Source organism: Coffea arabica, chromosome 2e (genome assembly GCF_036785885.1).
Source record: "Coffea arabica cultivar ET-39 chromosome 2e, Coffea Arabica ET-39 HiFi, whole genome shotgun sequence".
Lineage (NCBI taxonomy): Eukaryota > Viridiplantae > Streptophyta > Magnoliopsida > Gentianales > Rubiaceae > Coffea > Coffea arabica.
The window spans coordinates 18,487,863-18,499,929 of NC_092313.1; the positions used below are offsets into that span (position 1 = coordinate 18,487,863).

Consider the following 12,067-nt stretch of genomic DNA (forward strand, 5'->3'; position numbering starts at 1 on the left):
TTGGATTGATTTTTGAGAAGGGAAAGGAAAGGACAAGGAGGGAAAGGTCTAGTTATTTTGTTAGGTTATGATTTCCGTCCAAAAGTGGTCGAGAAACGTAGGAAAATGAAACTAGTAAATTAACTGAAATAATTTAAATTTTTCCTATCTTTTTTTAATAAATTAACACTTGAATCTTTTCCTTTCCTTTCTTTTCATTTTTCATTCCAAATAAAAAAATCAGTTATTTTCTGTATTATCTTTCCATATTTAATCCAAACGAGATGGATGACAACTGTTCTCCTTGACTCTCCCTTACTTTCGTTTGCACTGATATCCTTTCCTTCAAACGACGCGGTGCCTTATTTACATTGTTTAAAGTATCATAAACTTCGTGTCTTTATGTAATTGAAGACATCCGATAAAACAATCTTTGGACATCCAATAAGAAGCCTGTTTGAATTGCACTTTTCTGGAAAAAAAAATAACTATATTACTTTTTTTCAGAATGCAGTGTGTACGTGAGATTAAAAAGTGATTAAAAATTATATAGAATGAATATTCAGGAAAAATGCATAAAATTTATTATATTATGTTTTCCAAAAATAATTTTTAAAATAATCTACTATCCAGAGACACACGAGCAATAAATATTGTCCAGTCTTAATCGAAAAGTTACAATTTTCACGTGTCAAATTGAGCTCGAATGCCTGGCAATGTCAACGGCCTACCCACGCTCAAGCATCATGATAGCTCAAGGGAAAGAAAACTTGGGAAAGGAAGATAAAAAGGCAATGGAAAGATGAAGGGCAAAAGTGTAAAGGAAAAGAGATGCTCCACTGGCACTGGGAGCTTCGGAATGTATCCTCTCTCTCTTTTAGTTTTAGTAAATTAGTAGCAGTAGGAAGTACTTAACAGGCAGACGCGCGATGTATTAGTAGGAGTGAGCAGCGGAACATGGGAGATTAGCATCTTCCCTCCTTTTCTCTCCTCTTTGTTTACATATGCTAATCCTATCCCTCTTGGCCTTTTTATTCGCTCCTCAGCTGCCAAGCAAAAGATTAATGCATGAAAACAATTCCAGATTTTGGGTTAATATACTACTAATTTAACAATAATATTAATTCCACCGAGATTCTCTGTTTAAACTCTTGTGTGCCGAAGATATCCTAGTAGTATATATACAAGCAGATTTCATCGAGAAGAACGGCCAAATTCGACGCCGATACATCAGACTTTTCCTTTTCTAATCGAGGCGGGGCAACTATTATAGGCGGCGGCTTTTAGTTTAGGTGAAATTTTGGAATTGAAATCCTTTTTGTTTTCTCTTCCTTTTTTTTTTTTCCGTTTTGATTGGGTGATATTAATGAGGTTGAACGGAGAGATTTCAATTGCAAACGTTGACGATGACGACGACGGCGACGGAGAAAGGAAAGAGAACGAACTAGGTTTAATTAGGTCTCCGACGCCGACAGCGCCGCCTACGAGACTCGTCGTCGGCTACGCTCTCACGTCTAAGAAGAGGCAGAGCTTCTTACAGCCCAAGCTTCTTGCATTAGCTCGGTATAGAATCCTTCCCGTTCATTATTTTCGATTAAATGCATTTAATCGTTTTGTGTATATTGCACTAGTTTGATCTTTTGTTTCCTTCTTCACAAGAATTGGTAGCTCAGCCTCTGTAATTTCTTTTTCCGGCATTTCGAGTTCTTGTAGTACTTACTTAGATAAGTATCTTTAATTAGGCATCATGGGCTCGTGCTTGTTCGAATTTTCAGTTGCACAATTTGTATCAGATAAATGATTATCTCTTTTCATAAATTTTATAGATTATCGTGCTTCAAGTTTTTGCTTAAAATCTTAAGTAAAACAATTTGGCTTTTAGATTGCAGATTTTTAGTTTTCATTAAATGTAGTTTCTATTGTTATTTTTTGGCTCTAATATTCATTATTTTATCAATTATCACGGGAGAAAGTAAAATATTGACTAGTTTTGCCTTTTTCTCTTGAGTGATTGAATTAGAGAAAAGAGTTGTTTTGCTCGCCTGAGTCGCATCAACTACTTTTTTTTTTTTTTTTTTTAATTAATTTGGATCAGCAAATTGCAGTAATTGGGGTCCGTGTCAAAGGTGGTAAAATTATTGCGCATGGGCCTGTATAGGAATTTTTTTTTGTTTGACCTTTCCTGTTAAATGTGGTATCGGGAATCTTTTGTCTGTTCTTCTAGTTGTTTTCTGGGGAATATTCCTTGATATATGCTTTGACAATGGAATTTGTTTTAATGATGGTTTGTTCTAAGTCAATACTTCATACGTCCTCATTGCTTGTGACGGTCATTGCGTCAATGCTTGTCCCCACTGCCTTATCTGGGAATTCGTTAGCACCATGTCCCTGTGCATTTTTTCCCTTTTTCCTTTTGCTCTTTTTACTGGATATTAATTTAGTTACTAGCCTTCCTCGTTTTAGAATTTCAGAAATAGAATATTTTTATCAGAGTGATGTTTAAGGATATTAACGTGTTGATCTCTGTTTTGCGTTTGGTTTTTCATGCTAACATGAATGTAAAGTAATTTGTAATTAGTTTGACATGTAATCTCTTTAGTAATTTCAAATAAAGATGGACAGTTAATTTGTTCAGTAAAATGTCTTTTGTTTTCTAATAAAATGTTTCTCTTTCCTTTCTCTGGCTTGACTCTTTATTCCTTTGTTGTTCTGAAGTCAAATATATATTGAGATGCACAGAATGATTAACATGTTTATTCATGCATATGTCCTTTCTTCACTGGCATATTCTTATTTGGTCCTGTTTGTCATACTTCCTGTCTGTGTATGAAAGTTTGCTGTCATTCGTTGGCTCTCATAGGCGTTGTATAAGAAGAGAATTTTTACTTAGCTCAAGCTTATATGCTTTTTGTTCTTACGGTGCAGAAGTAAAGGAATTTTGTTTATTGCTGTTGATGTCAAGCAGCCATTATCGGATCAAGGTCCATTTGATGTTGTTCTGCACAAGGTCAGTGCAATGTTGCTTTCTGAAACCTTCATTCTGCACGTTCATGAGTCTCATTTTGTTGCGTCGCTGATCCTTTTCCTGAATCCTGAGCCTATACTGTTTAATCTCAACATAGTATTTTTAACCTCCTCTGTTATTTTTGTGGATATATTGCAGATTTATTATTAAAATTTGTATTTTATCTAGTTCTAAATGTTATACTTTATGTTTATTATTTGAAGGTACTCATGCCCCATTGCTCCAACAAATTTATATTGTTGTCATGAATTTCTTTTGGTGTTGAATATTGGCATGGAATGTCAATTTTTTCATTGGAAAATTACGATAGTTGCAAAATGTGTGTGGTATGTCAATTCAGATACCTATAAGCAATAGTCAGTTGCATTATGTGCTGCTGTATTAGGTTGTGAATGGGCTCTATATTAAATTACAGGGACCAAAATATAAATTGACACTAAGTAGGCAAGGGAAATGGATTAACTTTTCTTTTCCCTTGTATTATAAAGCAATCAAGTTTTCATCTTTCATCGGTTGGCGGATTGTATTTGTCCGCTATGATCCTAATGAATTTGTTTCTATTTCTAGTTGGCAGGAAAGGAATGGAGCCAGATGATTGAGGTTTGTGCTCTTAAACTATAAGATCGTCTTTATTGATCACATATCTTTTGCAATAAGCTCCATCAAATTGTGTGTTGCTCTATGTACTCACACTAGTTTCTGAATACGATTCTCATTAATCATGCAGAATCTGGATGTGACAGATTGTTCTGGTTGAGCAATACTTATCATCAGAGCTTCAAACCTTTTTTTTTCCTTACATAATTTGCTGAACCTCTGCTCTATATATTATGAATCATGATCAATAGCTTGACATTGGACTTCAAGCGAGGTTTACTCTTTGAGAACTAGATAGCTTGTTTGGTATTCATGAACATGGTTGTGGGTCTAAGATAGGGCGCTTCCTGTCTTCATTCATGTTTTATGGTTGTTTTACTTACCTAGGTATAGTCTCAAATTGAACTTTGAGTTTCGTTTTATGGTTCTGGTTTGTTTCAACTTATTTTCTGGAATCAAACTATGTAGTTAGGTATCTGTTCTATGTTTTGATTGCAAGTGTTGTGTGTTTCAGAGGTCGTCTTTTGTGCATGCATCTCCCATGATGCTTAACCTCTGCACACTTCTGTATCTTTGCTGCATTTCAATTTCTCAATACTTGTGGGAAATGTAGAAGTATGCAAATAAATTTCTTATCAGAGGTAATTAGATGAATAAAAGAAAAAGGTCAAAAGAAGAATGGAAATCTACTTGTTTAAATTGATCTTAACTTGCATGTGAATAATAATAAAAGAGTACCCAACAAGAAGTTAAAAAACCCAAAGATATTAGCTGAACAATAGAAATGGTATAGCTGATCTGGATCACCTCTGCATATTCTGTGCAACATCCGAATTTATTTTAAATTTTTAATAGCTTATATTTATCTCTGCCTGTGTGAATGAAGACATAAAGTATGTAATAGTTAATCTCTCTCTCTCTCTCTCTTTATGTGTGTGTGTATACCAAATGTGTATGTATGTTTATGTATCTGTTTTCCAAATATTCTGTTGGCCATGGTTTCTTGCCTGGATGGGGGATGAGGAAGAACATACCACAGTGTTTACACCTGACAAATAACCCATTTGACTAAAATGCTTGTTTTCCATTGCTTCTCAATTTACACTACTGAAATTAGGCACCAGTGAGAAATAAATTGGCTGTTCAACAAACTGCTAGGAGTTTTCTGCCGGGTAACATTCGAGGGGGACAATCGGTTCTTTTGAAAAATAGGCTTCTCATAGTAATTAGTAATGCTTAACCTATCTAGTCGTCTCTTTTAGCTGGGCATTTCATTCTTATGTATCCCCTTTTGCCTTTTTAACTGGGCATTTCATTCTTATAACCATTTTCTTTCTTTTGTAGGATTATGGGCAAAAGAATCCAAATGTTACTGTCTTAGATCCTCCTGATGCTATAGAACATGTAAACAATCGTCAGTCCATGCTGGAGGATGTTGCTGATCTAAACTTACCTGATTATTATGGTACTTGTAAATTGCTGATTTGCATGTACTTTTTCCTTTTGTCCTTGGCTGTCTCTCTGTATGTAGGACATTGCACGGACATGTATACATATGCATATATGCACAGGTGTGGTCATGCTTTCATGATTTCTAGACATCACTGATGTGTATTTGGCATTCAATTACTTCAAGGTAACAGTGTAATTGGGTTTTGGGCCGTTAAATTGCTTATAGGCAGAGTCACTGTTCCAAGGCAGTTGGTTTTCACAACAGATCCATCATCTATTCCGCATGAGGTTACGAAAGAAGGTCTTAAACTTCCCTTAGGTAAAGTTTCAGTGTTTTGTTTTTCTTTTCTCGCTTTGCTTTTTGGAGGGTTGTTATTATTTGGGTGCCATGTTTCTCTCTTGCTCACGGATGGTGAGCTGGAAGATTCTAGCTTTTTTCTTGAACGATCAAGTTGCTCTCTAGCTCTTAGTTTCTTCGAAACACATTAAAAATTAGGATAATATGAACAGGTTTGAGTGTTATAATAGGATATTAGTGATGACACATTCACATGGGCAATGAGAATTTTTTGTCAACTTGGGAACTGGCACCTATACTATGACCTATTTCTTTGAAATACTCCCTGAATCCCCTTTTTTTTGCCACTTTGAGATGGCTCTTGGTATGAGAGTATTGCATCTCTTTTATCAAAATATAAAATTGGAAGTGCTTGAGACTAATGCATTTTCAGAGAGAGGAATATTATCCTATGTGGTGATACATGATCTTTGAGGAGTAATAGTGGACAATTTTTGTTACAAGAAGAAAAAAAATGTGGTTAATAATAATGAGATAGGTGGAGTAGTAGTTACTAAGAACCATGCTTGCAGTCTTGAGTTGATTTGTAATCTTTCAACACTTCTTTTAATGTTTTCCGTGATAACTTCCTACACATGGCACTTATGGTAGCTGTTTCAAAGTAATCTTTCCACAAAGAAAGGTGCTTTTGTTATAAATAATTCTATTTTTATCTAAGTTTGACTAAAGCTTTGTCAACTTTACTTTACTTGTTTCAGTTGCAAAACCTTTGGTAGTGGATGGAAGTGCAAAGTCCCATGAACTTTTTCTTGCATATGACAAAGTTTCTCTTGCTAAACTCGAGCCGCCTTTGGTATTACAGGAGTTTGTTAATCATGGTATTCATGTTTCTAGGGGCATAAACCTAATAGTTATTATACTGATGCTATCATTAATTTATCTGTACATTCAAGAATTTTTTGATCTATTGTAGGCGGTGTTCTCTTTAAAGTGTATATTATTGGAGAATTCATAAAAGTTGTCAGGCGCTTCTCTCTACCTGATGTGTGTAAACGTGAACTGTCAAAAATTGCTGGTGTATTCCCTTTTCCAAGAGTTTCATGTGCTTCAGCTTCTGCAGATGGCGCTGATCTGGACCCGAAGGTTGCCGGTGAGTCGCGAGGTCTTGTAGTTATCATAAATGTTGACTTTTAATATTGATGAGTTCGCATTATGGGGCTTAAAAACATGTGGCATGAGATCTCCTTGTTATGTTCAAGCGACATTTGGGCTTAAAAGCACATATGGCTTGAGATCTCTTGGTTATATCAAACGTTTCCATACAGATATTATTGAACTGGTCATCTATGAGGAATAACCAATTGAACAAAAACTCAATAACTAGAAGAATCATTCCATATGCCAAAACTTCAGTGCATTCTTCTTTCTGGCTAGGTTTGCAGCACTTTTCACTGCATGAGTGAAGATCTTTCATTGTCTATGTCAAGTGATATTTTGCTTTAAGCCAGCTAAAAGAGTGGTGCATGTTTAAAGGTTGACTTTTTGGCCAGGCATGATTTTTGCCATACATTATTTTGTTAACATTAACTAATTGTTCTGTGAAGAACTCCCTCCGAGTCCTTTGCTCGAGATGCTTGCAAGAGAGCTTCGCCTTCGATTGGTAAGTTTCTTTACTCTTTTGTTTTGGTATGTTAGTCTTGCCTGTACTTCTTTGTTGTGCCATGTGCCTGATCCATCTGTCATCCAGGGTCTCCAGCTGTTCAATATAGACATAATACGGGAGTATGGGACAAGAGATCTGTATTACATAATCGATATCAACTACTTCCCCGGTAAGTCAAGAAAATTTTGTTCCTTTGCCTTGTTCATGAATTCCCACCCCCCCCCCCGGGGCGGGTGTATTTTTCCCCCTGGTTGAGAAGGGGGGGGGGGGTTGGGAATCACATGTGCAGTTAGTTTACCTGATTGAAATCCAAGTATGCATTGTCTTATGGTTCCAGTTGTATGTTGGTAAATAATACCTTTTTGGAAAACTATTAAAATATCAATAATGCATGGCTGCATCTTGCTTGCCTTTGGTTCATATTGCCATTCTATTCCAGCATCCTCGATTAATTTGCTCAGGTATCTGCATCTTCATAAACTTTCCTGCTTACAAAAATGTTTTTGTTCTTTGCTTTTTATTTACTTGTAATAAATACTATTTATGAATTTTGCGAGTCAATATGTTTTGATATTCTAGTGTAAGAACTACTGCTCATTAATCTAGTTCCTTCAACTTAATTGGAAGCTGAAAGCTAAAGATTAAATTCCGCTTTGCAGTCCTCCTGGATGTGTGTTCTGGTGTTAGTTTCTTCCTTTTACCCGCTTATTCTCTTAGTAGACTTTGACCATGTGTATGTTCTTTTACATGATGGCGTAGTTCTGTCGATGGCCATGTGGTGACATGGACTGGATCAGTATTTTCATGGATTTAAGAATTTTCATAGATAAATATAATTTGGTCCTAATGGCCGATCATATTTTGTCTTGAATTTACTTTGTACACAAAATATATGATTATGGTTGCTAAACAAGCATTTGATAACTCGTGCAGGATATGGTAAGATGCCTGATTATGAGCATATATTTACCGAATTTCTTCTCAGCCTTGAGCAAAGCAAATACGAGAAGGTACTTGTAGCATAGACGTTAAACATATATATCCTTGAGGGTGCTAACTCTTCAAGTTACTGGTGGCTAAAGTCATCTCCACAAGTTGTTTCACCGTCTCCATCCACGAATGACAGGCACGCCGTGTCCTTTTTTAATGGATCTGTCATTTTTTTAAACCAGGAAATAGGTGGTTGTACATTCTCTGACTTATCCAAATAATGAATATTTTGCTGTAAATATTGAGTTACCTTTTCCGGATGACCTCTTTTGCAATTCGTCGTTATGCCACCCTTTTCTATGGAGTCAATAAATGGAGGTAGATTTTCTAGAGCAATCTACTGGAACCCCAACTGATTGGATACTTACTATGAGGGACGTTATGAATGGTTTTAATTCTGATGATGACCTAGCACCTTGCCGTAGCAAGAGTTTTTACATATTTAACCTGAACGTGGATCGTAAACGTGTTCAGTTTACGATATGAATGAGATTCAGAAATGGTATTCACCATGAAGTTTTCTCCGATCAAATAGCTGTTTTTGGGTAGCGTCAAGAAAAATCTTATTCTAAGTGCATGTGAGAGATAAAAGAGTCTATATTTAAAACCACTCCATGCAATTGGAAGGATGGAAGAGACGCCGGCTCTGTCACCGCTCATATATATTGATACATGAAACTTCTTTACATAAAGTTGGCCAAATCAAAAAAAATGAAATTAGAACATGACCTCTTCCTCCGTCCTACAACATTTTGGCTACTTACCTTACCTTCAATGTACCGGACGTTATATACAATGTTCAGTTTAACTCTTATTACATGTAGCGCTCTATATACAAGAATTGCTACAATCATCAAAGAAAGGAGAAGTTGGCCAGTTCTGCAAAAGCTTGGGCTATATACAAAACTATATACAGTCTGTCACAAGTGATCTTCAATTTACCAGAAGGGACACCACCTGAAAGAGTCGAAAAGAGCTCTCGTTAGAAAAGTGATATCGCATAAATCCTAGATAACATGCATTCACTTATTAATTTCTCCCATCCCTCCCCACATCCTTTTCACTGCCAACTATTAGACTCAAGATTCACACCTTGAACTTGCAATGGGGGGAGCTCTAAAAGCCCTTCTCTAGCCACTAGACTAACCCCAGTGGTTGCTTCAATTTAAACTCAAGATGCATATTTTTTATGAAAAGGATCCCAGGTTAATATTGAATTTAGTTATAAATTATCTATAGCAAGCAACTAGCAAGTAACAAAAAGCTAATGACTAGCCTAACCATAGCGATGTCCAAAGGTCAAGCTACCGATGGCATTTCTTGCTTTATTTACTTGTCTTAAAGGGTGGAACTTTTGTCACGGAAAGAAAATAGCAAGAGCCAGCTGTTTGTAAGATGCAATTGACTACTATAGGAACTGCAAGAAAGCAGCTAGTTCTTTCTCTTTCAGTAGTTCCAAGCAGCTAATTGCAAATTTAATATTTATCAGCATGCATTAAAGACACTAAATTGTTATTTGAAAGCAATATAACAATAATTTTCTGCTCCCTTTATTGGCACATATACAAAACTGTGCCAGCAAAGAAAGATTATAAGCTGTTAAAATCATCCAACTATCTTGCAACATAGCAGTAAGGAAAATGGAAGAAGTGGAGGAAATTTAGGTTCAGAAACCATACCCAACATAATTCTGGCACAAATTTTCATGAGATGTTGCTTGGAGAATGAGTTTTTGAACTTGCAGTTTTACAGACAAACCATGTTCAGGTTCACGCGTATCACCAGAAATTAAGGTACTGTGATCAAGCGCATGTTGAATGGAGCTGTTCGACACTGGAGAACAGGTAGAAAAATCACGTCCAGTAAGTTTGTTACTCATCCGAGCCATAACAACAACAGCACGCTCATTTAAAACCTCATTAGCATCTCCAAGTTGATTGACAGCCTACAATCACACATTAAAGTCATCAGTGAAAAAGCATACATAGAGAGAGATTTTGGGTACAGAATAACCAAAACCTGAAGAAGTTCTCGCTCTCGGGCACCCCGCAGAGGGTGCTGGAGTTCCCTGTTTGCAGCAGACTCGTCACTATTGACAACAGCAGGAAGATGTGCACTTGCAAGAGCTGACATTTGGGGGACTTCATTCAAGTTGAAAAGACGCCAATTTATAAGGGGATCGTGAACAAAGGCCTGCAAAAGCATTAAATAAAACTCATTATTATTATTTTGTATATACATAAATTTTCTGATTTCCTTTCCTTCAACAGACAAAAGATACATGAGAAAGAAGCCATAGAAGCATGGCCATTAAAATGGTGGGGAGAAAAAAACTTAGTAAACCTCCACCCTCCCAAGAAAGGGGAAAAGTTCTAAGCAACCCCATTCCAACTGGGACGATGTACGGAAAGTAAGATGCAAAAGAGCAGTTTCAATTTCTATACCTCCATCATTGCCATAACACTATCTTTATTTGTTCGGAGAACTTGCATGACATTTTCACAAGTTGATCGGAAGTTTCCCTCAATACCACTAACTTCCATTGCTTTAACAAGCATTCTTGTGAGGCGGAAAGGAACCTATATCAAAATCCTCATGTGAAGAAGTTGTACCAGCCTTATTCGATTGGAGCACGGAATAATGGAAGATTTACTATGGCAGAAAAAATTTTAGATTGCAAACCTTTTCAGGGAATTTTTCTCTATTCATTGAAGCTTCAAAGCAATCTCCGAAGTCAATGTGCAATATCTTCCCACTGACAACCAATACAAGTAAGTACATGCAGAACCAAATGAACACATAAACAAAACCACCAAATTACCTGGAACGATGCAGCATAAGGTTACTAGGATGTCGATCGCCTAAACCAAGTAGGTAACCAACCTGAAAGAAGTGAAAAAATCATTCAGTAGCTCTTACTTCCCAGAAACAGCAAGTACATTATCTAGTTGAAGGTGAAAGCTCTACAGATTTCTTGCTAAACCACAGTATAATACTTGCTGAACCACCGTATAATTCATGGATCATTCAATGTGACAGGAGTAAACATCAATAAGAGGGTTCAAGGCTTCAGGCGGATAAAGAAAGGAGAGGGCAAATGATTTTAGTCAGCTAGTGTAGCATGATATAGATGGTACATAAAAGAAGCTCAAAAGACAACTTATACAAGAAATGATTATTGAAATTTCCAAATCAATTTAAATATGTGACAAAGAACCATTAAGAAATAACTCTATCATGGATCACAACCAACTATATAGTGGCACAGCATACTGCAGCATGCTGAGTGAATTCATTCTCATTCAATGTATGATCTCACATCCGTGTCCAATGAGTTGGCATCTCTAATTGCTCATCACTTGCTTATCAACTGGAATAAAGTCATGAAAATCTAGAGATACATTTTTTATTACAAGAGAAATCAGTCAATCATTCAGCAAACTGTCACAACTATGCTGAAAGTATATGCAGGGACAGAAGCCTCAAGATGTAAATGGCATGACTATGGTGTTATTCAACTTGACCACAAATATTTCTGAGAGTATTTACATGGAACGAACTAACTTTTGGCCTCACTTGAAATGAATTTAATAAAGCAAAGTTAAAGAGGCATATGTACCATGCTCATAACAGCTAAACTTCTCGTATAATTTGTCCTCCTGTCCAGCCAGACTTCAGATGTGCGACTCTTCAACCACAGTACCTATACAAATGAATTTATCATCTTCAGACGACTACTACTTGGATATGTATCGATTGCATGTCAGAGAAAGAGAGACAGAGGACAGTACAGAGGGAGGGAGAAGGGAGAGGGAAGAAGAAGAAGAAAAGGCTGCCACAAGTTTCTTGGTATTGCTTACTCGTGATAGGTCATTTCCTTCTGTATTCTGCAAAGCGTACTCAAACACCTCTACTTTTGCTATAAGTGGCAAGTGATCATAATCCGGAGCAAAACTAAGCATTAGTTTGTGCTCTTGATTTAGGGTGATCTATGAAGTCAGAAGTTCAAACATCAGAAGCAAACAACACACAGGGACAGGAACACGAAGCAACATCCTAATAA

General features: G+C 36.5%; 2 protein-coding genes across 10 annotated transcripts in view; one reads left to right on the top strand and one right to left on the bottom strand.

Annotated features, from left to right (window-relative positions):
- Positions 1 to 740: 740 nt before the first annotated feature.
- On the top strand, positions 741 to 8,267 carry LOC140004186 (inositol-tetrakisphosphate 1-kinase 4-like). Of its 9 annotated transcripts, none has more exons than XM_072079548.1 (10): positions 750 to 1,542; positions 2,905 to 2,986; positions 3,572 to 3,604; positions 4,946 to 5,066; positions 5,238 to 5,372; positions 6,110 to 6,229; positions 6,325 to 6,501; positions 6,956 to 7,011; positions 7,108 to 7,183; positions 7,948 to 8,267. In XM_072079548.1, the coding sequence occupies exons 1-10, from the start codon at positions 1,346 to 1,348 to the stop codon at positions 8,037 to 8,039; spliced, it is 1,089 nt and encodes a 362-aa protein (XP_071935649.1). In that variant the 5' UTR covers positions 750 to 1,345; the 3' UTR covers positions 8,040 to 8,267. The 9 variants fall into 9 exon arrangements, with proteins under 9 accessions (XP_071935654.1, XP_071935656.1, XP_071935649.1 ...); XM_072079547.1 differs by having other exon boundaries at positions 754 to 1,542; positions 7,099 to 7,183; XM_072079550.1 differs by having other exon boundaries at positions 757 to 1,542; positions 5,280 to 5,372; positions 7,099 to 7,183.
- Positions 8,268 to 8,631: 364 nt separating this feature from the next.
- LOC113731556 (serine/threonine-protein kinase TOR) overlaps positions 8,632 to 12,067 on the bottom strand; it is a 32,690-nt gene continuing 29,254 nt past the window's right edge. Inside the window, exons 50-57 of the mRNA XM_072079556.1 lie at positions 11,865 to 11,993; positions 11,624 to 11,707; positions 10,826 to 10,887; positions 10,687 to 10,759; positions 10,449 to 10,583; positions 10,024 to 10,197; positions 9,684 to 9,949; positions 8,632 to 8,961 (exon numbers count right to left, since the gene is read on the bottom strand). Of these exons, the coding sequence (XP_071935657.1) occupies positions 8,943 to 8,961; positions 9,684 to 9,949; positions 10,024 to 10,197; positions 10,449 to 10,583; positions 10,687 to 10,759; positions 10,826 to 10,887; positions 11,624 to 11,707; positions 11,865 to 11,993 (942 nt within the window). The 3' untranslated portion in view covers positions 8,632 to 8,942. The remainder of the gene's footprint in view (positions 8,962 to 9,683; positions 9,950 to 10,023; positions 10,198 to 10,448; positions 10,584 to 10,686; positions 10,760 to 10,825; positions 10,888 to 11,623; positions 11,708 to 11,864; positions 11,994 to 12,067) is intronic.